The sequence below is a fragment of the Passer montanus genome, unplaced genomic scaffold, assembly GCF_014805655.1.
Source record: "Passer montanus isolate IOZ18808 unplaced genomic scaffold, ASM1480565v1 scaffold32, whole genome shotgun sequence".
In the NCBI taxonomy this organism is placed as follows: domain Eukaryota; kingdom Metazoa; phylum Chordata; class Aves; order Passeriformes; family Passeridae; genus Passer; species Passer montanus.
In genome coordinates this window covers 9,822,969-9,846,401 of record NW_024367930.1, presented here as the reverse complement: position 1 = coordinate 9,846,401, position 23,433 = coordinate 9,822,969, and the positions used below count along the sequence as shown (strand labels likewise).

Below are 23,433 nucleotides of genomic sequence, written 5' to 3'. Positions count from 1 at the left end.
CTCCCTCCACTAAAGCAGTTGTGCAAGTCCAGGACTATTTCTTAAACACAAATACATTTTGTGATCTGAAATAATCTGACACAGAATGAATTAAAAGTTTACTTTAATTTTGAACCATTTTATAACTGCATTTTTCTCATGAAGCATCTGTATCACAGCAGGCTACAATAACTTTGGGATAAAAGGCAACTGGTAAACTGTCCAATACAAGGTTCCAAATAAACAGTTTTTACTGGCCCCTACCCAGACATATCCCAGATAAAGTTTTTGATCAAAAACATGAAATAGATCCACCTGCTTATTTTAAGCATATTAAAAAGGAAACTAATTGGACCATTTCTATTTGTCTAGTTTTTTATACAAAAAGGCTACACAATGTTACACTTTATTCAGAATACAGTTAGAGCGATTATGAATTAGTGTTCTACACCTTTACTCAATCCTTAAAAATTAGAAACTGCTGTAGCATATTCACTATAACTTAGTACTACGAGAGACTTTAAAAAAAACTAACAACAATTACTGCAAAAAGAAAGGCTACTTCCAAAGCAAGCAAGGTCAGTACCATTACAGAGATTTAAAAAAAATAATAAATTTTTAACAAGCAAGGCTAGGGTTTGATAAATTCCATCTTGCAATTCCTTCTTGTGCATTCTTCGTTTCTTGAATCACTCCCAAAATCCATTTGTATTATTACTCCTCGACCAAAAAGGACCAGAACAAAAAGTTTACTTCAATTGTTCCCATAGGAAACTCAGCTTGGTTAGTGTGTCAGGCACTTTCTGAGATACTAGCCCACCCCTCGAGCCCTCTCAGCAACTCTACAGGCCAATCAATGCAAGTTCACTCAGATGATACAGCTGCAAAGAGAAAAAACACAGGTGTCAGTGCTCCTGAGTTGTGAAGGGCTGCTGTAACACATCCAGACTGCATGAAGCCGGTGCACAAGATGTTACAGTTAATTACTTCCACACTTCACGGCAGAAGTCAGTTTGGAGTGTGCTCTCTGTGTGTTTCCAGAGCATTTATTCGTTACTGTGGCACACTAGGACCCAGTCGAGCCAATCCCTCCCTGCCAACCAAGTCCTCAGTCCAGTCAGCTGTTTTTCTCTTTTTGTTTTGTTTTTAAATTCAAGGTTGGAGCTTCTTACCTAAAGGATGATTTACAGGTCAGTATCGAACCAGGCCAACTGATTACTGTCACCTGGAGGCAGCCCATCCATAAGGTCCTGGGCATGGCCAAGATCTGGCAGACCATCAACTGGGTAGTCAGCACCAGGGTGGTGGCCACCCATTTCATGTTCCATCATAGGGTCCATACCCAAGGCATCCTGACCGTATCCGCCAGAGTGGAAAGAACGGTAGCTAGGATCTAAGAAAGTTAAAGGTGGCAGAGGGAAAAAAAGCATAATGTTAACAGATGTTAGATGCATCAGAAGCTGCAAGTATCAGTGTGTGAGGAGATCGTGTAGCCATCTAATTGTTTTCTAGTTCAGCCAAGTTCAACACAATCTGGTGCCTGCCCTTAACAGCTATTCCATTGTTCGGAAAAGCCTTCCAGTAGGATTCTGCAGACAAAGCACACTGCAGTCAGAAGCACGAGCAGATTCCAGCCAAGCCATTAGTCTGCACAATCAACAGTACTAAAATTCAACAATACTGCAGCAAAACCAGGCTCCGAGACTGTCGACTCGCTTCTGAAAGACTAGTCAAAAATAGCTCAGAATCCTTAGGGAGAGGCTTGTGTTCAAATCTATAGACACTCACAGACTAATGCATTCAATACCAGCTTTGTTGTTTTAAAGAAAAACTGCACTATTGGAATTGTCAAGTCCATTTGTAAGGAATGGAAAAGATTTCTGGAAACAACAGCTCAGCAGGAGGTGTTCCCACAGGACTCAGACAAGAGACACTGGTTTTGCATGTCCACACGGCTCCCATTTCAGTGCTGCCAGTGGTGTTGCAGAAATGGGTTATTTGAACTGGCAGTTCCCCATCTGCCTGTCAGTTTGCAATACCTTGCTGAAGAGTAAATTCACTCTTCACTCATTTGCAGTTCTCCTTTAAAACCTATGACTTGACTTCATCCAATTGAAAGTTTAGTCAAGGGGAACAGAAGACACGTACCATCTGGGCGGTATCCAAGAGGCTCTCCCTGGGCAGCGATATCCAGTCCGAGATCCGCTGTCTATGTGGAATTACAGAACAAGGAATTACAAAACAGTTTTAACATCGGGTCTTTTGGCCAGCACCAGTTATTCTGAGTTTAAAAAGCTGTAAAGCTTGCCCCAAATCCCTTTGAACAACTCCTCTGCAGTGAGCACTGCAGCACTGCTGTCAACATGAGATGCCTTTTTAGCTTAAGTAGCTGCATCCAACATGTAATAGCCAGATTTAGGAATCCACAGATCACTGGAAGGAGGGTTCTGTCTGGAGTGAAAAAGATGGGGGAGGTCTAGGAACACTCCTCAGCTACACCTGTCCAGATCCTGAAAGTCAGATATTCCCAAGCCAGCAACAGAGCTTTTAAAGAGTTCTGAATGGGAGTTTCCCATTTGTTCAATTACAGAAGTAAGTGCCTGCCTGGATAGCAATTGTCTAATTCAGTCTCAAAGAGATATTCCATTTTAGCTTCCCTCCATCCATTCTTGTGGTAGATAGAGATTTTAGGAAAACAGAAAAATAAGCACTGAAATAGTACAAATTAAAGGCTACTGCCCCTTGTGTAGTAGATACATACAAGACAAGCTAGGTTCCTGAATAATTAAAGGCTACTGCCCCTTGTGTAGTAGATACATACAAGACAAGACAAGCTAGGCTCCTGAACCTTAAGAATTTGTGGGAAGACAAAGAATGAGTGAAGCTTTCCCTGTATCCCATGCACACAGATTGACTTCAGTCTCAATTTACTGTGTAGTCCATTAAAAATGAAAAAATGCCATGAGCCTGCAAACATCTTCAAGTCTGAAATCTCAGTTCTCAGGACACGTTGAATTCCCAGCCCAAGATTATTAATCCTGCATTGCTGGCTTGATAGAAGCCTCACAGGATATGTTTTGTATTTATGCTTCCCTCATATCACTCATGTTTCTATTTTTGCATCCAGAGTTCATCAGGTTTTGACAAGCAACACAGAAAAGTACAAAGTTCTTGTATACAGCCAGCTTTGCAAACTAGCAAGCATAATGAGCATTACACACTTCAGCAGCAGCAGCAGAGAACAGACTGTTCCTGTCTGCCAGGGAAAAAGCAGCTTGAAGGCTGCTTACCACAGGTTCACTGCACCTGAACACGGAGAGTAAAGAAGGTACAGCCACCACACAGCTGGGCAAAGCTGGAGCTGTATCACTGATGGCATCTACACTTCATTGGTGGAAGGAGGGAGAACACAGAAGTGAGCTCTCCCTGGGGAACTGCTAACACAGGTGACAGAACTCACCTCGTTCCAAGCCATTGGCTCGGTCCGGAACAGGGAGCTTGTCAACTCAACAGAAAGTCTCTTCTTGTAGTCCTGAGGTTTGTCCTCAGACATTCTGAACAGCACTGCAGCTGCGTAGGTTGCTGCCGAAAGGAAGAGCAATTTTAGCAGAGGTCAAGACTTCTATCAACTCTTCTAACACAAGTATGAAACCAGCCTTAAGTTCACTTACCAACACCCTCATTCCTAGAATGAAGCAGTTCTGTTAAAGGAGCAGTTGCACCTTCAGCTTCAATTGCTTCAGCTGCCTCCTTGTCTTGAGCCAGTTCACAAAGTACACCAGCAGCGACTCTCTGGATATTCTCGATGGGAGAGTACAACAACTGCAACCAAAACACAAAGGCACTTTGAGCTCTTCAGCACACTCTGACTTAGCAGCTCTATCCAGGAAGTGCAAGAGCTGTTTTATTTCTTTTCCTAATATGTATTATAGTGCTGCCTTGAGCTCTCACTTACCTGCACAAATAGTGGAATGGTATTTAGACCCCTGATTACAATTCGATTATGAACATCACGTGCAAGAATGTGCAGGGCTCCAGTGCAGCCCTCAACAATTTCTTCCATGCGCACACCCTCCTGGTTAGGGAGAGAAAAGACATTTTTGAATTTGAGATATTGCATACTCTCTTCTTGAGTGACTATCAAAAAGCCAACCAGCAGTTCCAGCTAATCATTTAAACTCATGCCCTGCATTTTCCCCCTTCCCCTAAATGGTGGCCTTCAGACTTAACATCCTTGCTACAAGTCAACCCAGTGTACCCACCCAAATTCAGCAGCGAAGCATCCCAGGGGAATGCCTCGGTAGCTTTTATTATGAACTTTCCCTCTGATAACACCATATCTTTTTCTACAGCCTGGATTAGCCTGGCAGTTACTAAGCTGGGAACAGCAGTTACCAGCAGCAAAGAGGTCCCTTCTTGCCTCTGCATGAGTTAACTACACTCTTGTACTAGTAGATGCTGCTTCCATTCGCTGTGCTAAGCAAACCCCTCCTTTGTTAATGTATTTAACAGGATACAAAAATCCAATTGAGACTGATCTTGTCACACCGACCTGGGAGCCAATGAGATAATTATGGAGCCTGCACAACTTCTCAGTACTTTGACAGGTCTAAGCACCCTTGCAAATATGCAATAAGCTGTGACAGCATTCCTAAAACCATTGTTCTGAGAAGGAGGAGGGACTTCTGGTTTCTTGGTAGACAACTACTTGCCTTGCCAGAGTAGGCAGTACTAGAATTTCTGTGAGCTCTAACATTCAGAATTAAATGCTCAAGAGGTTCCTAAAATAAGAACCAAGGTTTGTTTTATAATCCTGATTTAAGAAAAATCTGAGATCTGCTGAGACAGATCTACCAGCACACAGATAATAATGTGAACTAGAGCAAATGAGACAACAGTTCTTTAGCCCAAGCACCGCAGGGCTGAGGTGCACTGACAAACGAGGAGCTGGAGAGAACTTTGAGAGATGCAGTGTCAGGGAGGGCACTCACCACAAACTGCTGCTGTGTCCCGCCCATGGAAGTGCGTCGCTGGGTATCCTGGTGTGCTCTAACCAGCAGCTGCACTAGCCTGGGAATAGCACCTTGTTCACGCAGCGGGGCGTGGTTTGCAGGACACAGGGCCAGGTTGCGGATCAAGCCAACAGTAGCCTGCAGGTAAAGAACAGGTGGAGAATAAGAGAGCAGTAGAGGTGTGCTTGCTCTTAGTGACTTCTTTTTTTAATCAGTTCATCTCAAATGTTTAAATCTCTTAAGAGAAAACACTAAATTGCTCAACTGGAGCAACTTCTCCAGCAGAAAAATTGTATCCCCAACACCATGGAAACAAAGAATTTTTCACTTTTAAAGTTACATGTTAAAGAGCAACAGTTTTCAGTTTCAGCTCTGCCAGCTTTTAACCATTATTTACCTTGATCAAAGGCCAGTGTGAGGGCGGGTGCAACAGCTTTACCACCACTGGGAGCCCGTAATGGAGACGAACTGCATTTTGAGCCATCTCAGCCTCTTGGTGTCTGCTGGTGAGGTGACGGAGCGCACAAATCGCAGGTTCTGTGATGTCTTCCCTGTCTCCAGCCCGGAGGACTGTGCGCACCAGAGCCTCGATGCCACCAACCTGGCACACCATCATCTTGTTCTTGTAATTGTTGCAGGTAAGGTTAGAAAGGATGCCAGCAGCACAAGTCACAACATTAATATCATCTGATCCTAAAAGCTGAACTAGAGTTCCTAGAAGGCCTTCCATGCCCTCCTGTAGGAAAAGAGGGAAGAAAAAGTTGAGTCTTCTTTTTCACTACGTTGACTTTTGTTCTTCATCTCTCAGACAAGCCCTTTACCTGCTTTGTTGCAGCATCTGACAGATTTCTCAGAGTCCAGAGACAGTTCTGGACAAGACGCTGGCTTGGATCTGTGAGGTGGAGCCCCAAAGCTTGCATCCCACCTGGAAGATGGTACAGATTTGACACCATTACTCAGATTTGACACCATACACTGATGCTCACCTTGTGAGCAGTCAGGTCCTTCTCTTCCTTGACATCTAAGTGCAAAATCTCATAAACTTTTGGATCCTTCTTGTCAATATCACAATATGGCTGGGGCTGAAGCCCTTCTTCACATACAAAAATAACAACCCCCTGGAATTCCCTGTGTGACACTGGGCCTTTTAAATGTGTGCATACTCTCAGGCATGCATCCTGACAACACTCAGCCGCTAATAGTTAACAGCACAGTGGAGTTACTAAAAACAGCCACCCCTTTATACTTCTTTATACTAAAGGCCTCCAAAACGGGTTATAGCCTTAAGGAACAACCCAAGTCCATTTTTTGATGCTGGCAGTTTCTGTCCTTGGAGGAATGAACTGATCCTAAAGCACTGTGTAGATTTTTAAGTTAGAATGAGTACAATGTACTTACCAGCCTCAACAATAGCGGGTTTGTTGCTGGAGCAGACTGACAACACCTTCAGCACCCTACTTGTGGTCCACAATAGTTTCTCGTAAGTATAGGTCCTCATTATGTTTACTAAAGCCTGGGGTCCGCCACTTGCCAGAATAATCAGCTGAAAGACAGCAAAAATAATATTTGTCTGCCACTTCCTACACATGTCAGCAGGTAGTAAACGTTGCTAGCTTACACCCTTCATGGTTACAGTTCCCTAAAAAAAACATTCCCATCTGCTTATGTGGACTGTAAGTTTTACAGCCTCACTGTAAGCACAGCAGCAATTCCGCAAGACAGTTCCCGTATGCCTCCCCTCTTGCAAGGTCAGGAATAACTGGCAAAAGCCAGTGGCACGTGGCTGAAGATTCAGAGTCAGGAGGTCAGTACACAAGAACTGTCAGCCCATTCATCACAAGCTTGCTCATTTTAACTACTTCAGCACCAGAGGCACCTACCTTACTTTCTTGATTGCCATATGCTAAAATCTGAAGGCAGTCTGTTGTGATGGCCAAGAATTTGACGTTTGTCTTGTTGAGCAAGGCCACCATTTTCTGCAGCCCACCAGCGAGACGGACAGCCATCTTGGCTCCTTCCTGATGCAACAGGAGATTGTGAAGAGTTGTAATGGCATAGAACAGCACAGAGTCCACTGGGGACCTAAAGAAGAGAAAATCCTCATGAGTACCTGCTCCTAGCAGACCCAACTGCAAAACACAAGTACTGCCTCAGTGGCGCACATACCCCAGCATTTTAACCAAAGCAGGGATGCCTCCTGATTTGAAGATTGCCAACAAGCCTTCACGGTGATGTGAGAGGTTGTGTAGTGTCCCTGCAGTGCACCGGGCTGTCTCCACGTCGTTTGTGTTTTGCATGGTACGTACGATGGCAGACACCATCTGAGGAGATCTCATAATGGCGTGGCGAGACGCTTCCTTTTTGGACAGCTGATGAACCATAACTGCAGCCTTGTTCACCACCACCTAACACAAGCGTTTGAATAAAGTTGTTAGTTTTAAGGTCATTGAAGGTGTCCCAAAAGCAAGCTCTACCCAGGCAAAGAAAATACGTACCTGGTCCTCATCATTCAACAGTTTGGTCAGTTCTGGGATGGCACGAGTTGCAAGTTCAGCATCATCTTGGTAGTTTATCAAATTAACAACAGCATGTTTTAACATCTGGGATGGCTCAGCCAGGCGCTGCACGTTAGTTGGATGAGCTGCATCAAACTGTGTGGATGGAATCTGCATTCCTTCATCCAGGGTTTCAGGGAACATAGCTGCACGCACCCTCTGAGCTCTAGTCATTGCATACTGGCCATCAATATCTGAAAAGAAGGAAAGTCATAATAATCTCAAACTAGGGATAAAAAGCTCATCATCCAGACTGGCAGTAATTGAGTAGTTAGGCTTCTGTATTATTAAACTGCTTGTCCAAGCAAAGTGGTGTAATAGAAAAGGCCTTACCTGCAACTTGCTCCTGGGTGAAGGACTGAGAGAATCCCTGTTCCCACTCATACAGCACTTGTGTTGTGTCCACATCTTCTTCTTCAGGATTTCCTTTGCCACTCAAGGAGGGAGCAGTTGTTGTGGCACCAGAATGGATACCAGAGTCCAGATATGACTGCTGCTGCCAATGACTGACTGCTGCTTTTCTGTCTGGCTCCATTGCCATATCCAGCTCCATCAAGTCAGCTGTAAGAAATCATTGGTGAACAATTAAGTTTAGTTCAATTACGCCAGAATATATTAATCCTACAACAGATGACAGAGATTTTAAATTAAAATAAGCTGTTATAAATAACTTCCTCAACCCAGCACTACAAGTAAGCAGCAACTTTAAACTGAAGCTTTATGTTGAACCAATGCAGACATGCAAAGCTAAGTGATTTTGAGAAGTTAAAAACAGAGGGGTAAGGAGTCTTCCAAATTCTTGTTACAGAAACTGTAATGCATTATGTACCTTGAGTTGCCATGTTCCTTGCTATGCTCCCAGAACTCTTTCTTTCACTCTTTCAGAGATCCTAAAAAAGAGCAAGGTTAGAACTTATTATACACTAATCAGAACTAGTAAGACAGGATTTCACATTAGAACACTGGAATTGCAAAGTAAGACTTGGCACATCTTGCCATTTCATTACTACAGTGAGTATACTCAAATGCTAATTAGCAAACCCCCATGGACAGACATGCAAAAGAACACAATGTACCACCCAGACTTCTTCTGTCAGGTTATGTGTAAGACATTCTCTCAGAACTGCAAGAGAACAAGAATTGAAGACTGACCATGACAGAGCTATTTTTCACTCCTCTACCTCTGCATAAGATGAAGTCCAGATATTAAATTCCAGAGGTTGGAAATGCCACAAAGACAATGCCTAAATGTCACACTTCCTCATTTTCCTCAAAGATTTAGAAGGTACTATTTAGAAGATACTAGAAAAACTGTCTGATACAGGGCTACAACATGAATTTTCATGGGTAAAGTTTAAATGACCATGTAAGGCAAGTTGCACAAAGACTACCTAAAGAGTTATAACTGCACCTCCTCCTTTATTCCCTCCCTGTGCCATAAGAATAAAGGCTTCTTCCTACAAAAAAACTCTTCCTTGGAGTTAACTAAGTTGAACCAGTGTTATTAAAAAACAAACAAACAAACCTGTCCTTCAGTTGAACACACATTGAGTCCCCAAACTCACTTTTATTGTTTGCACAGAAAACCAAGGTAAACGGGGGCAAAGAGGCTGAAATATGATCAAATGCCCTATATGAATTTTCACTATGAACCTCCATTTGATATCACCAAACAGTCTGGAAGTATTTGTACCATATGTACCTGTGTCTTCACTAACCTAGAAAGAGAAATTCGAGGCTACAGCTCCACAACAGGTCACTTTTAATTAATTTGCTCCCCTTCCCCCCCCCCCAGTCCCACACTGTGCACAGACACAGAGCTGGTGGCAGCCTATTCTGGGAGCCATCCAAGCAGAGACATTTGCAGTGGGAGCTTGTGCAGGGAGCAAAACCATCTCTTGCAGCAATCAGCTTTCACTGTGCTGTTAGGTGTTAGAGCTGTGCTGATCCAAACATTCCTGCACAATGAAGTAAAGGCAGTACACTGATCCCTGAAAGGACAGATCTGCAGTGCTGCGTCAGGAGAATAAAGTCCACCTGAGTTTGCTGGATTTGTGTAAAGACAGATCCCCCAGTTTGAGAATTTCCTTCAGAAGCACCTTTTTGAAAATCATAATTAAACCGAGGGCAGGCCTGCAGTTTAAAAGTCTTACTGGATAGGTGGGACAAACTTCTATTTCACTGACTCTGAGCCAGCTGCAAGATACTCCAACAGCTCCTGAGCAATCTTGTTGCTTGGCTGTACGAATGCCAGTGCTGTTTGTCCTGACTGCTCTCCCACAACTTTTGGCAGCAACCCTTCCCTGGCTCTTTTAAAATGGGCAGCAGATCTGCATCTGCAGCAGAAAACAGCATTAAGCTGATATAACACATTACACAACATACAATAAGCATCCTGCTGTGCAGCTGGAAACTCTAAAGTGGTCCTTCTCCACAGCCTGGAAGAGACTGGCCAACTCAGAGTCTGCTCCTGACAATGGGCATGCAGGATGTGCTGAAAATACAGACGCTTCTTCCAGACTTCCTTACCCATGGATTCTTCCAACATGCTGTTAGGAGTTTGAGAGTAGTAGTGGCAAGGGGAAAGAAAAACTTAAGTCTCGCTGTTCCGTTCACCATTGATTAAAAAATTCTAATGAGTAGCTAAGTTGAGCAAGTGCCTATACAAAAGCTTGATAGCTCTTTGCAGGTCTTCTGCATTACTTTGTGAGTTCCATTAACACCTTCCAAACAGAAAGGGAGTAGCAGTAACAGTACAATTTGTATCTTTGCTCCCTGTAGTCCTCACTCTAAGTCAGATGCGACACTTCCAATAAAAAATTTGGCATGTTCTAGCTGCTATATGAAATTTTCAATATGCTTAGCACAAAAAAGATTTATTTTTACCATAAACTTTCCCATCTCCTCCCATCAGGACTATGCTAAAAAAAGGATCACCAAACTGGTTTTGAAGTTGACTGCTTCATCTACCACTATGTTAAGAGCAGTGACTATGCTTTGAGACATTTACTACCACCTGAGATTTCCATATGCAGTAAGGGGCTAGGGAAGAACATTTATAATTTTCTCCACTGCTGAATTCTGCATCAATGAAGGCAACTGGCCTATAGCACCTGCACTCTGAAATTGCTGTTTCAATATCAGCAGCCTGAAGAGATCAAAAGAGCAGGTCTACCATTAGGTAAAATGGAATAGACCAGAGTAGCCACTGAACAGCAGCATTCTTCCAAAACAACACTGAAGAACATCTACAAAATAGCAATGAAGAATACTAAGTGTTCAGAAATGCATCACCAGTGACATTCAGTCTTTGGAATGCTGACCCTTGATCAGCCTGCCAGCTGCATCTGCAAGTTCCAACATCCTGATCTGCATTTCACACACCTGTAGCCCCCCAGCAATTTCTGGTACATTTTTTTATTATTTTGATAGGGAATTGGGTTTAATCCTAAAAGTTCAAACTAACTGCCAAAAAAAGTAGACAGGGTCTGGTTTCAGGTTTTCTGCACTTAAACATTCTCTCATCTTTTCCTTCACATTCTTCTGAAGTTTCAAAAAGGGGTAAACTGAGTCCAGGCAAGCTGCTGACTTTGTTTTCCTGCTTGTCACTCTCAAGGTTAACCAACACATTTGCAAAGGGAGCGACACCACCAGGCTTGCCCTACAAACATTTGTGCTGCTCATTTTCTTGACAAAATGGATCAGTACAAGGTCAGCCAAACACATCTCAACCATCAGGAAGAGACAGAAGGCCTCAGTATACTTTAGAAATAAACTTCAGCACAGCTGCAAGCTTCCCCATTTTTGAAGGCTAGCAGGCACTCAGAAGTGGGAATTCTGATAAATATTATGTTATACAGTTCACATGAATATACTGCTAGGACTTATGGGACTCTTCTCAAAAAGCTCCTCCTGCCACATGAGACCATCCACTTGCATAGCAAGCATCATCAGCTTGGGGTTTAAATGAAGGTTGGGGTTTTTCAGACTATGTATTGAACAACTCATGTGAAGATCAATTCAAGACCTTGCACTAGGCTGTATTACATGGCATCTGCAAGCACAGAAGGCACACGAGCTAATAATTTCAAACTACTACAGAAGACAATTCAATTTCCTTGATTTTTAAAAGGAATTAAAGAAGTATTAGATATTATTTCTGACCATGTGTTTTTATTAGATATTAATTCCTGATTCTGGAGAATAGTTAGGCACATGCCAGGAAAGCCAAGAAGCCTACAGTAGTTCTGAAATCTGACCAATTCTCTTCTTCAAGATTGACTCCAATTACCCCTGACTGATCTGATAAGCAGTTCCATCCTCACCCCTGCCACTTTTTAAAGCGAGTCAAAGTCTGCAAGTCTACCATAAACCCTTTGTTTGAGAGCAGTATGGTACTAAAAGTTGCACAAGAAACCCAGACTGATGCACCCAAACACCAAGAACTGTTGCACACAAACACCCCTCCTGACCATGTTACCCTGTTCTTTGTCTCTGTCTCACCTGGGCCAGGCCAAGCACCTTTAAACCACCCACCAGTTCTGAATGACACATTTGCTTCCACAGAACAAGCTGATCATCTTCTGAAGCCACAGCAGTTAAAAATGTGTATCATCTACACACAAAGGGAGAGAAGCACCTGTGCTGAAAAACAGTTTTTCTCCAAGTGCTCTGAAGTCCTTGCAACCATTCCCAAGGCATTACTGAAAGCATCCTTTGGGTCTGATTTTATAACTGGTCTCACCTGCCTGCCAATCATGTTACCTGTGTATCAGCTTTACAAAAATCCATAGCCAAAATATACAGGCAACAGCAGTTCCACAGCTGGTAACACCGGAGAGCACTCATTTCCATGACCCAAGTCCTTGTATTTCAGTTCTTAATGTAGCAGAGGCTTCCTAATTAACCTTAGTTTTCAAGTTGGGAATTTGAAAAATACATCCAATTAAGGAATTAAAAAACAAATCAAAACAAAACAACCCTTTTTAATCTTCCCCTGGAAGCTGTTAGCCTGTTTTCTAGAAACAAAATACGGGGGAGGAGGAATTATTCAAGTAAGACAATACTGACAGTGGAAATACCAGGAAAAAAGCTTTCATGGTATAAAGGCACTTTAGGCAGGAGTGGTTGAACTGTCTCTAAGCAAAATTTGGTCTAAACTAAACCCCAGATACAAACACTCTTGCAACAGACAGACCTACTTCTCCTGATCTTTCTCCTGTGAAGACATTATTCAAACTGTTGTAAATGTCTATTCCTTATCCAAAGGTGGAAAAAGTTCTCTCCTCCCATATCCACCCACAGGTTCTAAAGAAAACTGAGAATTTTTATCTGGCTGTATTGAGCTCTGGTAAAAGTACCTTTGTAGGTAATTATGGAGATCCTTCATGTACCAGATGCTTCAGTAAGATTGGTGAGAATTCCTGGAAGGACTGTTTTGGTGTTGTGTTGGTAGGAATGACAGCTGGGGTTTACAATTTTTTGCAAAAAATAAAAAAAGAAGAGAAAAAGAACAGAAGACACTTTATTTGAAAACAGGTACAGAATGTGCTCCAATTTCACTCTGAAGATTGCATTTTTAAGATATTTATTTTTCTTGTATAAAGATACTGCAGAGGATTACAAACAACAGTTTTCCTGGAATGTATTTCCATATCTAGTAAACAAATACTGAAGAGCATTCCCACATTCTCTCCAATAGCAGCATTTGCAGTCCTCAGCCACCTTGTCCCCTCTAAAAGAAACAGCCACATACAGTGAGTGTAGATTATTTTGAAGTTGGTTATATGCAAGTATTAGAAGGCCTTGACTTTTGGGAAATTGGTCACCCATCAACACTGACTTTTGCACACCAGTGCTTTAAGGGTTTGGATGGACAAAAGCTACCGTGAAACTCACTGCAAAGTGGCTCTTGAATAATGGTTATGGACTGTAAATTATTAAACATTAAAATTAAACAAAGCAATGCACCACTTGGATATTTTTAGAGACAGAAAAATTAAGGTTTACCTTTTTATCAGTACTAGGAACAGGAATATAAAACTTCATGTATTTTATATTAATGTCAAGTTATCCCTTCTGCTTTTAATAGGGTGATTTTTAGTACTATGTAAAAATGTCTTCAGGTGGCTTATGACATTTCTTCTAGTGGAAGAAACTTAGACAGTATGTAATATCAAAAGGAAACAAGTCAAACCATGCAGTCTTTTTCCTCTAATGGGGGAAAAAACTACAGGCTTTCACAGCTTTAAAACTTTTGTACTTTTTTTTTTTGTTGGGTTACACGGTAGAAACATTCATCTATAGCCTTCACTACTACTTCAGAAGAAATGCCATGGCAAGAGATGAAGCAGTATTACTACATTTAAGCGTTGTGCCAAGATGTAGCAACTTGAACTATATCAGAAGTTCCGCTGAAAACGAAGAGCTACCAGTAAACTTGACCTGAATGCCATGGCATGTGCCCACACTGAAATCCATCTTACCGATCCTAGACTGCAGCTGAACAAACTGAATTAACTATATCTTGTGGCAAACTGCTCTGGTTGCTCCTCCAAGCAACACTTGTAGTTAGCATCATTCCCTCCAACCACTAAGCTATTGTTGCTTAGTGAAGTATTTCTCCTCTTTGCAGTGATAAACTCTGTATCCTGTGTAATCCATCCAGCTCAAATTTATCCAAGCAGGAATACTTCAGGCAACACATTCTACTGATGCCTGCAGAAAGTTAGAAGATACCTTGCAAACAGAAACACATTCTATCTTAGATTTAGCTGATCATGTCATAAATTAAGACTCTGAACCCAGAACATGCAATAGTGTTAAAATGGTATTTAAATTCTCTTATTAAAACTGAAAGTCTAAGGGTTTGTTGTTCCCAACAAACTTCAGGAAATTAAGAAATCTGAATATCTGCTTCAGTGACCTCAATGGTTAAATGGTTCCAATTTCTCAGCCTTCAGCATCCTTAAGACATGCTGGAAGAGGCAAGAAACTAGCTCAGATAATTCACAGATTTAAAGTGGGAGAGGGGTGCAGATCTGCCAATGCTCACTGCAAGTCACCTCTATTTCAGCCACTCTTCTTTGCTGCTTCATTTCCAATTCATTATTTCCTTTTTCCTTCAGGCATCCCAGATTGCTATTATATCAATTGTCCTGGCTTCTCAGCCTTTGTCTTTGGCCTTAGAAATTATCTAAAAATTCCTTTCTCTAACAAAGGCAGAAAAACCTCTCTACACTAGCTTTTGTAAGGGTTGGTTTTTTAATAAGAATTCACTTCATGCCATGCACAAAATAACTGAAAATAGAGAGGCAACACATTAGGTCGGCAATCTAAGACCAAGAGTAGAGTTTCTATTTACATGCCCACTGGCTAAAGCAAACAACTTTCTTGCTAGACTTCTCCAAGTTGATTACAACTGCTTGATGGAACTGAAATGCAGGCAGTCTGGTAGCCTTGACTAGACTTAAACACTGGGTTAGCTGGATTTAAAAAGAGAACATGGTCCTCAAAAAACGTCTAGTGAGGGAAAGACTTAGGTTACAAGTTCCAAAAAATTCAAGGCTTGTTTTGGAGTCTTAAGCAAATGTAATAGAGGAGGGAAAGGGCTTTACAGAGCTTTACAACAGCTGTAAAGTTCCAGTCTCCAGACTTCACCTCTGGAGCACTACAGAGCGTTCTGCTATGACAGGACACTCACCTGTTTTACCTTTCCCTTCCTCCTAAAAGGAAAAGCAGGCTAGTAAAGAATCATACCTCCTACCTAGCTTGCAGTGTTCAACAACTCCTAAGTTTCAAGTGCACTTGAGACTATAATGTAAGTGTAGCAAGAGCCACATTTTGTTTTGCTCACTTTGCTCACCTGAAGTACAGAAAGCCACCCAGAATGTGGGTATTTTTAATCAATAGCTGGAGAGCAACTTGGCACGGACTGAACAGTTCAGGTTAACAAAAGGTACCAGAAGTGGAGGTCGGAGATTTCACTCTGGGCAGACGGGTCTCTTCCAGCTGCAGCCCTGTCTGTGCTGTGCTCTGAGCAACTAACACAGCATGAAGGCACTAACAGCTTGTGCAATTCATCAGGGTCTTCACAGGCACTAAGGTTTAAGTACCCTTTTAAAAACAACCCATTAGAATTCTCAATAAAGCAAGAGCTAACAGTGGTCTGAGAGCCACTGTCAGCCAACAAATACCTCAGATAACTAGAGTACAAAATGATGAGAACTTGGAAGGGAATTCAGAACAAGCACATCAGGAAAGTTACTAAAAAAGAAATAAAAGTTCATCCTGGCACCGATCTGCACTACCATTCCAGAAGATGAACTCTGAAACTGTAGAACCTGCTAGGAAGCCTCTCCAAACATGAAGCTGGCAATATCATATAAGCGTTTTCCTTTTGAAAGAAAGGAGATGCATAGTACTTCCCTCTTTAGGACAAAGATTTTAGAGAAACTCTGGTAGAATTACAGACTAATGGGACACACGGATATGTCTAAATGGACTTGGTAGAAGTTACCTACCTACCACCATAATTTCTGATCAGTAGTCCCCTACATAATTTTGCCTGATGTGGCCAGAGGCACACAGCTGGGCATTCTATGCAATGTAAAGAAAGCACCTCTTCACACAGTCACATACTCTTAATTAAAGTCATACTGCAGGAGTTGAAATTTCAACTGGAAATTTGAACACTGGATCTCGTCACTTCAGAAATTAAGTGTTTGGACCCACAGCACAGTAATTTTGTCCTTTACCTAGAAAACATTCAGGAGTTACAAGAGGTCTGACAACCCAATCTTTTACATTCAAAATCACAGGCAACTATATCAGCAGCTTCTAACAGCGTCTACAAACAAAACACTCTTTCTAGAAACTTCTAGTTGCTTCTAAGAGCTAAAAGCAGCAGCTGCATTCAAGTTGACAAATCATCAGGTCATGTTTGAAAGTAATTATTTAAGAGAGCTTTTCATCAGCAAGTATACCAGAGCACTTCCAAAAAAAAAAAATAAAGTGAAAGCAAAAACTTTCACTTTATTAGTTGGCAATATAGGTCTCAAGCACCTAAGGATCTTCCCAGCAAGTATACCAGAGCACTTCCAAAAAAAAAAAAAGTGAAAGCAAAAACTTTCATTTTATTAGTTGGCAAAATAGGCCTCAAGCACCTAAGGATCTTCTTGACTGTCCAAGATGGGAGCTGATCATAATCTTAAATGTTATGATGTGAAAACTGCTTCAAATACAACTCTGGTGTTACACATCCAACTTGAGAATGAAAGTAATGAACTTCCTCGCATAATGTACATATCAATCCCCTGACAGCAGTTTGTAGCTCAGTATTAGAGGACTGGTATGACAGTTTCAAGTTTATGAACTTGCATTAAGTCATAACAAGATTATCAACCCAAATGCTCTCATGTCTTAATTATTTTGACCAACTAAGTACCAGCACCACAAACAAATAACTTGAAACAGTTACTAATCACTTCTGTTCAGCAATGGATTTGAGATCTCTGGGTCACTGGCACACATTTCCCACTAGGATTTTGTGCAGCATTCACTAAGTTTGAGCATCGTCATGGCTGGTCAAAACATTGAGAGGAGTTCTATTATCACAGCCTAGAGAGCTCCCATCTTTTATTTGCAAGACATGGGTATGTACATTATGCATACTCCCATCTTCCTTGGTTAGGGATGAGCCAGTGTTTCTATCCAAGGTTTAGTCTGCCAGTAGGACTCAAGTAATAAACATGCAGTGGTTTACAGCTTTTGGTCCATGTACCTGTACTTATCACTGAGTAAGGTGACTAGTAGAAAGCTGACAGGATGAAAATTAATTCTTTAATCTTACCTAGTCACATACCAAAAAAAAAAAAAGTTGCCATTGTGATCATTTAGAGACAACATATGATAATTCAGACAAGTATTATACCACATTCATTTAACACTCAAAGTTCAGGGACAAAACCACTGCCAGCCCTCAAGTTTCCCCGCCCACATGGTTTTGTGTATCAAAAAGACAATGGTTCTGCAGGCATTTAACGCAATCATGTGCATCACTCACAACACACTGTTACAGAAATACCCTTCCAGCCTGTTTGTGCATAACTTGAAACACTCACTTCCACACCAACACGAGAACAACTCACCAAACCATCTCTCTTCCAGATGAGGAAGTATCTACCCATAATCCAGTTTCCTCTTAGACTGCAACCACACAGTCAGCCCTGAACTTGGATGTTAAACATTAATCTCTACAGTTTAAAAAACCAGAGTGATTAGTCATAATCACACTGACAAAGTACTTATGAATCTGAAAGTGGCTGTCTTTGCTCATCTGTCAGAATAACTCTGTATTTACAATAAGGCACACCAACACTCCAAAAAGGACTGTTTAAACAAACATGCTAATGAAATCTGACACTAAAAGATGTCTCTTCAACCCACTCTTAATTAAGGCAAACTGATAAGGGAGCTGCATTTAGCAGCACCTTTAGGATGTTAAGATTTCTGGCCACTGGAGGGCACCTGAATTGTTGCCAGGACAATACAGAACTACTTGCTACAGTTGCTGCAGAGTTGGCAAACTTCTCCAATTTATACAAGTCTATTTAGTGTACTAAGTCAGCCCAGAAATGCTGGTTCCAGCAAATACATGTACAGTGCACACTGTGCATTTGCCAACTCCAGCAAAATCCAGCTACCTCATACTGGTTTTTAAATGCAGCAACATAGAATATGAGATTAACTCTTTCACCCTTCTACGTCAGTCCTCAAACAAGGCTCCAGAGTTAATTTAGTATTAAGTAACAGAGCAAGCACTTCACTTCTGCAATACCAATCCAGCCAATGTACACTGTTTCCTAGAGTCACCCTGGAACATGAACAAAAAGTTCTGCTACAAAGTAATGTGTGCACCCAAACTTCCCAAGGCAACGAAAGCACAGGATGAATTTGCTTTCACATCAGAGTAAACAGACTCAGGAGGTCAGGTATCTTTCACCTGCTCCCCTCATCTACCTGGTGTTCCACATAGACAGAAATGCCAGAATTAGACTTCCATTAGTTCTCTCCCTTGCACTTGAAGTTACCCGTCAGTGAAAAAAGAAAAGCACAAAACCCCAAAAACTGAAACAACTTTTCTGGCTTTCTTCTCATAAGGGGCAGCACAGGCTACACAGGACCAGCACAGTTTAACACAGTACCCTCCCCAGCTAAAGCCTGATCACAGACTCCAGCAAGTTTTACCAGGGAATCAAGTGCCAGAAATGGACAGTAAGAGTTAACCACTGTCAGGCTGCCTTATATTGGCAAGTCTAGCCAATTCAATTGGTGCTTAACTGGAAAATCAGAATTATTGCCCTTCCAGGAAAATAATTTTATCTCAAGAGACAAGAAGAATCACACACAATACTGACTGCCAAGTTTACCATTTCTGGGTTCCCACCCAGTCAGCCAGCAAGGCACTGGCTCAGAGTTTGCAAGTGCACACTCTGAGGACACAGGAGCAAGTCACAGCTGCCTGCAGAGTTTCTCACAGGTTTTATCACGCTTTGTGAAGTATGATGTTCAAGATAAGGTCAGTCCTGATTTTCCTGCCATGGTATGCAGGCTACCACAGTCACAGAACAAGTTTTGCTGCAGGCAACTGCATGATAACCACAACCCCAGCATTACCAGTTCAACTATGAATTAAGGTAAGTGATTTTGATTACTGCTGTATTTGCACACTGGTCTGCCTATGAGACAATTCTCTGCAGAAACATCCTTATCCAGGAGTTTCAGACAGCACATTCAGACTTCAGCTTCTGAGACAGAAGCCACCAGCAGCCATATTTCCAGCTCAATTCTTTCCACTTCCCACCCCTGAAAACACTGCAAAAATCAGAACACCACTAGTACTAACCTCTTGCCTTAACATCCCCAAAAGCTCAAGTTTAACTCTTCAGAACACGGTATTTCAAGATGCTAATTCAGATGTAGTTACTATAAATGGACAGATGTTTCAGAAAAAAATCATTATGTCTGAAGGGCAAGCAGGTTTCACAGCCAAGGTTTGGTAAACCACTTACTGACACACCACAGTCAGAGCAAAATGCTGGTGTCCAGGGTAGACATACACCACACAAAGAGCCCACTCTATTTATAGCTTAGGCAAGAAAAAGGGAGCTTGGGTTGATAAGGCTGTAACACAGCTGCTGGTGTCCAGGGTAGACATACACCACACAAAGAGCCCACTCTATTTATAGTTAGGCAAGAAAAAGGGAGCTTGTGTTGATAAGGCTGTAACACAATATTTGAAGAACTGATTTTTCCAATCAAGCTTTACTTTGTATTAAATCCTTGCTCCTAGGAGCTATCATGCATGGCACCGTCCTTTCCAACATGATGTTTTTATTTACTTCTCTCCTAGACCTTGTAAAATCATCAGCCATACACACCAAAGTGAACATTCCCCTGAATATCAGTTTACACCTAAAGTAAAAATATCTGAACTAACGAATGAACAAATATAACATTTCTTTAGAACAATCCCAGAACAATGAGACACTCAGTGTTAATTCTGAACTGAACAGCTGAATTTAGAGAGCCTCAAACTCCTGCCTCAATACCTAAGCAGCCTCATTTGCAAAAGTACCAGCCATTAGACAAACGACACAGCAGTCACATACCTGCAGCTGTCAGCACCTTTTTATCAAAAGTGCCCGATCAACATTAGGTTCCTGGACTGTTAGGTACTGAAACTCACATTATAACTTGGGCCAATACACACCAGTAAGTTTTGCCTCTTCGGCTTTTTTTTTTTTTTTTTTTTTTTGAGCCTTGCAGTAGTACCATTTTGTCATTCAGAAGCAAAATCCTAACTAGGAAGTTACTATGAACTTAGATCAAGAAAACCCCGACACTCTTTGAGCTAGTTTTCTCGTCTGGTCTTCGCCTTCGCCTTCACTGTAGCCTCAGCACATAAAGATCCTGTTTTACTAAAACCCCTCCTTGATTTCCGTCCGTCGACCTCAGCATACCAGCCCAGCCTCTTTCCATTCACCACTTGCATACTTTGGGGGATGGGAGGACCACAGATGTCTGGAATATACAGAGTGTCAGAACAATGGCTGCTCCATGAGAAAGAGATCAAGAAGTAGCTGATTACAAAGATCAACACTGCTATTCCTAAAGTCACAAGTGAGTTACCCCTGGTACCTTCATACAGTCTGTCCTTCCCTTCCAGTTAGGATAATTTTCAGAGAAGGTTTTTGGAAAGAAACACAAAAAGAAACGGCCCAACGTCCTACATCGAGTTTTTAACTATGGAAAAATGCAAGGCTGTGCTAAATTTAAGAAAACTTGCTGCTCTAGGAGCACCTAATCACGCACAACAGAGACGAACTAAGCTTTGTTTAAAAAACCCCAAACAAACAAAAACAAACTAAACCAAAGCCAAACAACAAACCACAAAACACCACACCGGCAGTCCCTGTTCCTAGAGAAGTAAGCGCCCTGGACAGTTCTGGCAGGAAGCGCGAGTTGATGCCCACACCTCGGGAGCCGCCGCGCTCCCCCCAGCCGGCCACGGGAAGCAGCGGGCGCTTCCCCACACCGCCCGCAGCCCGAGTCGTTCCCCACAACACCCTGCTTAAATAAAAAAAAAACTTAATTTGATCGCTCCCGGCTCCGGGGAAGCTTCATTTCGATGACACCCAGAAGCAGCACAGCCTCTCCAGCAAATATGCAATGCCACTAAAAGCGAAACCCCACAAGGCAACAGATTAGTTATCTCCCGCTGACTGCAGTGACCGTGATTAATTATATTCCGTACAAATAAACCCGTACCCTGCTCTCTTCCCCCTCCTATCGCCAAAGGGGATCTGCAGCCCACCGGCGAGTTAGTATTCCCTTAAAAAGGGAGGGGAAAGAATCTCGAAAATAATAATAAAAAAGGTCATTAAAGTACTCCGCGCTGTGCCGCAAACGAGAGCGGAGCCGGGCGCACGGACTCGCCTTTTCCCGCAGCCCGGAGCAGCCACCCCCTCGCCCCAGGACCAGCTTCCCAAGAGACACCTCGGGAGCCGCAGCTGCCGCTCCTGCGGCCCCGCAGCTGTCCGGACCTCCCGAAAACAAGAGCCCTCTCTCTTCCTTTCCTGCCCCCCCACCTCTCTCCCACCCCCGCTCCCCCCCTCCCCCAGCCCCGTCCTTCCCGCCGGGCACACCCTGGAGCCCCTCACGGCCGCGGGGGTGCCCGGCCCGGGTTTGCCCCAAGTTCCCGCCGGAGAAAGCGGCACTAACGTTGGAGGAAGGGAGAGCGCAGGGTCCCCCCGGGCTCCGGCGGCGGCGGCTGCTGCTGCCCGGGCGATCCCGGTCCGGTCCGTCTTTCCTTTCTCGTCCCCCCGCCTCCGCCTCGTTGCTCACGGCGGTGCCCCCGCCGCTGGCTCCCGGGTGGCGACCGTACGGGGCGGCGGTGTTTCTGTGCCCCGAGCGCCGCCGCCGCCGCTGCTCCCAGCGCCGAACCGAGCGAGAGGCTTAAAATGGCGTCGCTCACAAGGAGGTTCTTATAGCGAGCGCCGGACCCGGCTGTGTATCCTGCCGCCGCGGCCGGGCCCCGCGCGCGGCATTCCATAGGCGCCCGGCGCTCAGGGCAGGCAGAGGGAGGAGGAGAAATAGTGCCCGGCTCCCAGGGCGGAGGGAGACAGGGAGCGGGGAAGCGGCACGCGAGGGGGAAGGCCGGGCCAGGCGGCGCTGGGCAGGGCTAGGCAGGGCTGGCTGGGGCAGGGGGAGCGCGGCGGAGGCACCTTATTCCGGAGGTGGGAAGGAAGGATCAGAGCTCCCGGCTTGGGAACGAAGTTGCTGCTGCCCTGAGGGGTGTAGAGGCGGCGGGGGAGGGGATGCGACTGAGGGGATCAGCCCGGGGTCCCGCTTTGGGAAGGGAAGCGGGGGGGTGGGGGGCAAGAGGCGAGTGTGGCTCTCTCTCTCTCTTTCCTTCTCCCTTCCACCTCCCCGTTTAATTTGGAGTTTCGTTGTCTGAGGTTTTTATTTTTTTTTTAATTTTTTTTATTTTTTTTAAATGCACGGCACCAACTGTAGCGAAACTCCGTCTTCCCGGACGGCCGCGTGGCCAAGCCCGGGAGGCGCTCGGGCTGCTGCGGAGCGCGGGGCCGGCGCTGAGACGGGGCCGCCGCCGAGCCCGGCCCGCCGCAGCCCGGGAAGGTGGCGGCGGGCCCCGCTCACGTCGGCGGAAACGCGCTCCCGCTCTGCCCTTGTAAATATTTGTCAGGAAGCAGTTGCCAAAGAAAGTATCTCGTTATGCAATTTTTTTTTTTTCTTTTTAAATGGGAGAAGCGAACTTCCCTCGCCCCCCCGCTCGGCTCCAACACCTCCTCGTCCCAGCCTTCCCTTCGCTTCTTTAGCGATTCGTAAAAAACAGGAAAATAGGAATTGCACAAGGTTTTTTCGCGGCGTGTGAAGGCACGTCCGCGGCGGCCTCTTCTCGGCGTGCTCGGGCTTGAACAGCAGAGTGTTTTACAGACTTTCTGCGTGCACCGTCTTGCGATGGCAAAGTCTGTGTTTAACATACCAGGAGGGAAAAATACATTCACACCTCCCTCCACATGAAACAAGGACCCGTATACACAACGTGGTTATGGAAAACATCCGTTGCCAGAGAGAAAGATGGATATTATTTTGCTCCCCCCGCAGTATAAATTTGCTTTGGCATGGGCTAATGTGGGAGATTGAATTCTTGTTTTGCTTCTTGCAGCCTCTTGTCCCCCACCAGCCTCTAGTTTGTGCAGCTCTTGCAGCAGGGAGATGCGCGGTTCACAGAGGGGCTACCTTCATGCCTGTTTTTTTCCACTGATAGTCCTGTTTTAAACAGGTTCTAAGTTTAGTTTTCT

At 43.7% G+C, this 23,433-nt stretch overlaps 1 protein-coding gene across 2 annotated transcripts; it reads right to left on the bottom strand.

Annotated features, from left to right (window-relative positions):
* Nucleotides 1–86: 86 nt before the first annotated feature.
* On the bottom strand, nt 87–22,181 carry CTNNB1 (catenin beta 1). Of its 2 annotated transcripts, XM_039714986.1 has the most exons (16): nt 21,830–22,179; nt 8,376–8,436; nt 7,880–8,107; nt 7,487–7,740; nt 7,158–7,396; nt 6,872–7,073; nt 6,390–6,534; nt 5,813–5,916; nt 5,389–5,727; nt 4,971–5,129; nt 3,935–4,054; nt 3,651–3,801; nt 3,440–3,561; nt 2,128–2,188; nt 1,152–1,372; nt 87–860 (listed from the first exon to the last, which is right to left on the bottom strand). In XM_039714986.1, the coding sequence occupies exons 2-15, from the start codon at nt 8,386–8,388 to the stop codon at nt 1,164–1,166; spliced, it is 2,346 nt and encodes a 781-aa protein (XP_039570920.1). In that variant the 5' UTR covers nt 8,389–8,436; nt 21,830–22,179; the 3' UTR covers nt 87–860; nt 1,152–1,163. The 2 variants fall into 2 exon arrangements, with proteins under 2 accessions (XP_039570920.1, XP_039570921.1); XM_039714987.1 differs by lacking the exon at nt 1,152–1,372 and having other exon boundaries at nt 21,830–22,181.
* Between the last annotated feature and the right edge of the window lie 1,252 nt (nt 22,182–23,433).

Excerpts from the sequence above, each read along its gene's own strand:
- CTNNB1 (XM_039714986.1), bottom strand. Across the intron at positions 5,130-5,388 it reads CACACTGGCCTTTGATCAAG|GCTACTGTTGGCTTGATCCG; the intron begins GTAAATAATGGT and ends CTTTACCTGCAG. Across the intron at positions 2,189-3,439 it reads AGCCAATGGCTTGGAACGAG|ACAGCGGATCTCGGACTGGA; the intron begins GTGAGTTCTGTC and ends AATTCCACATAG.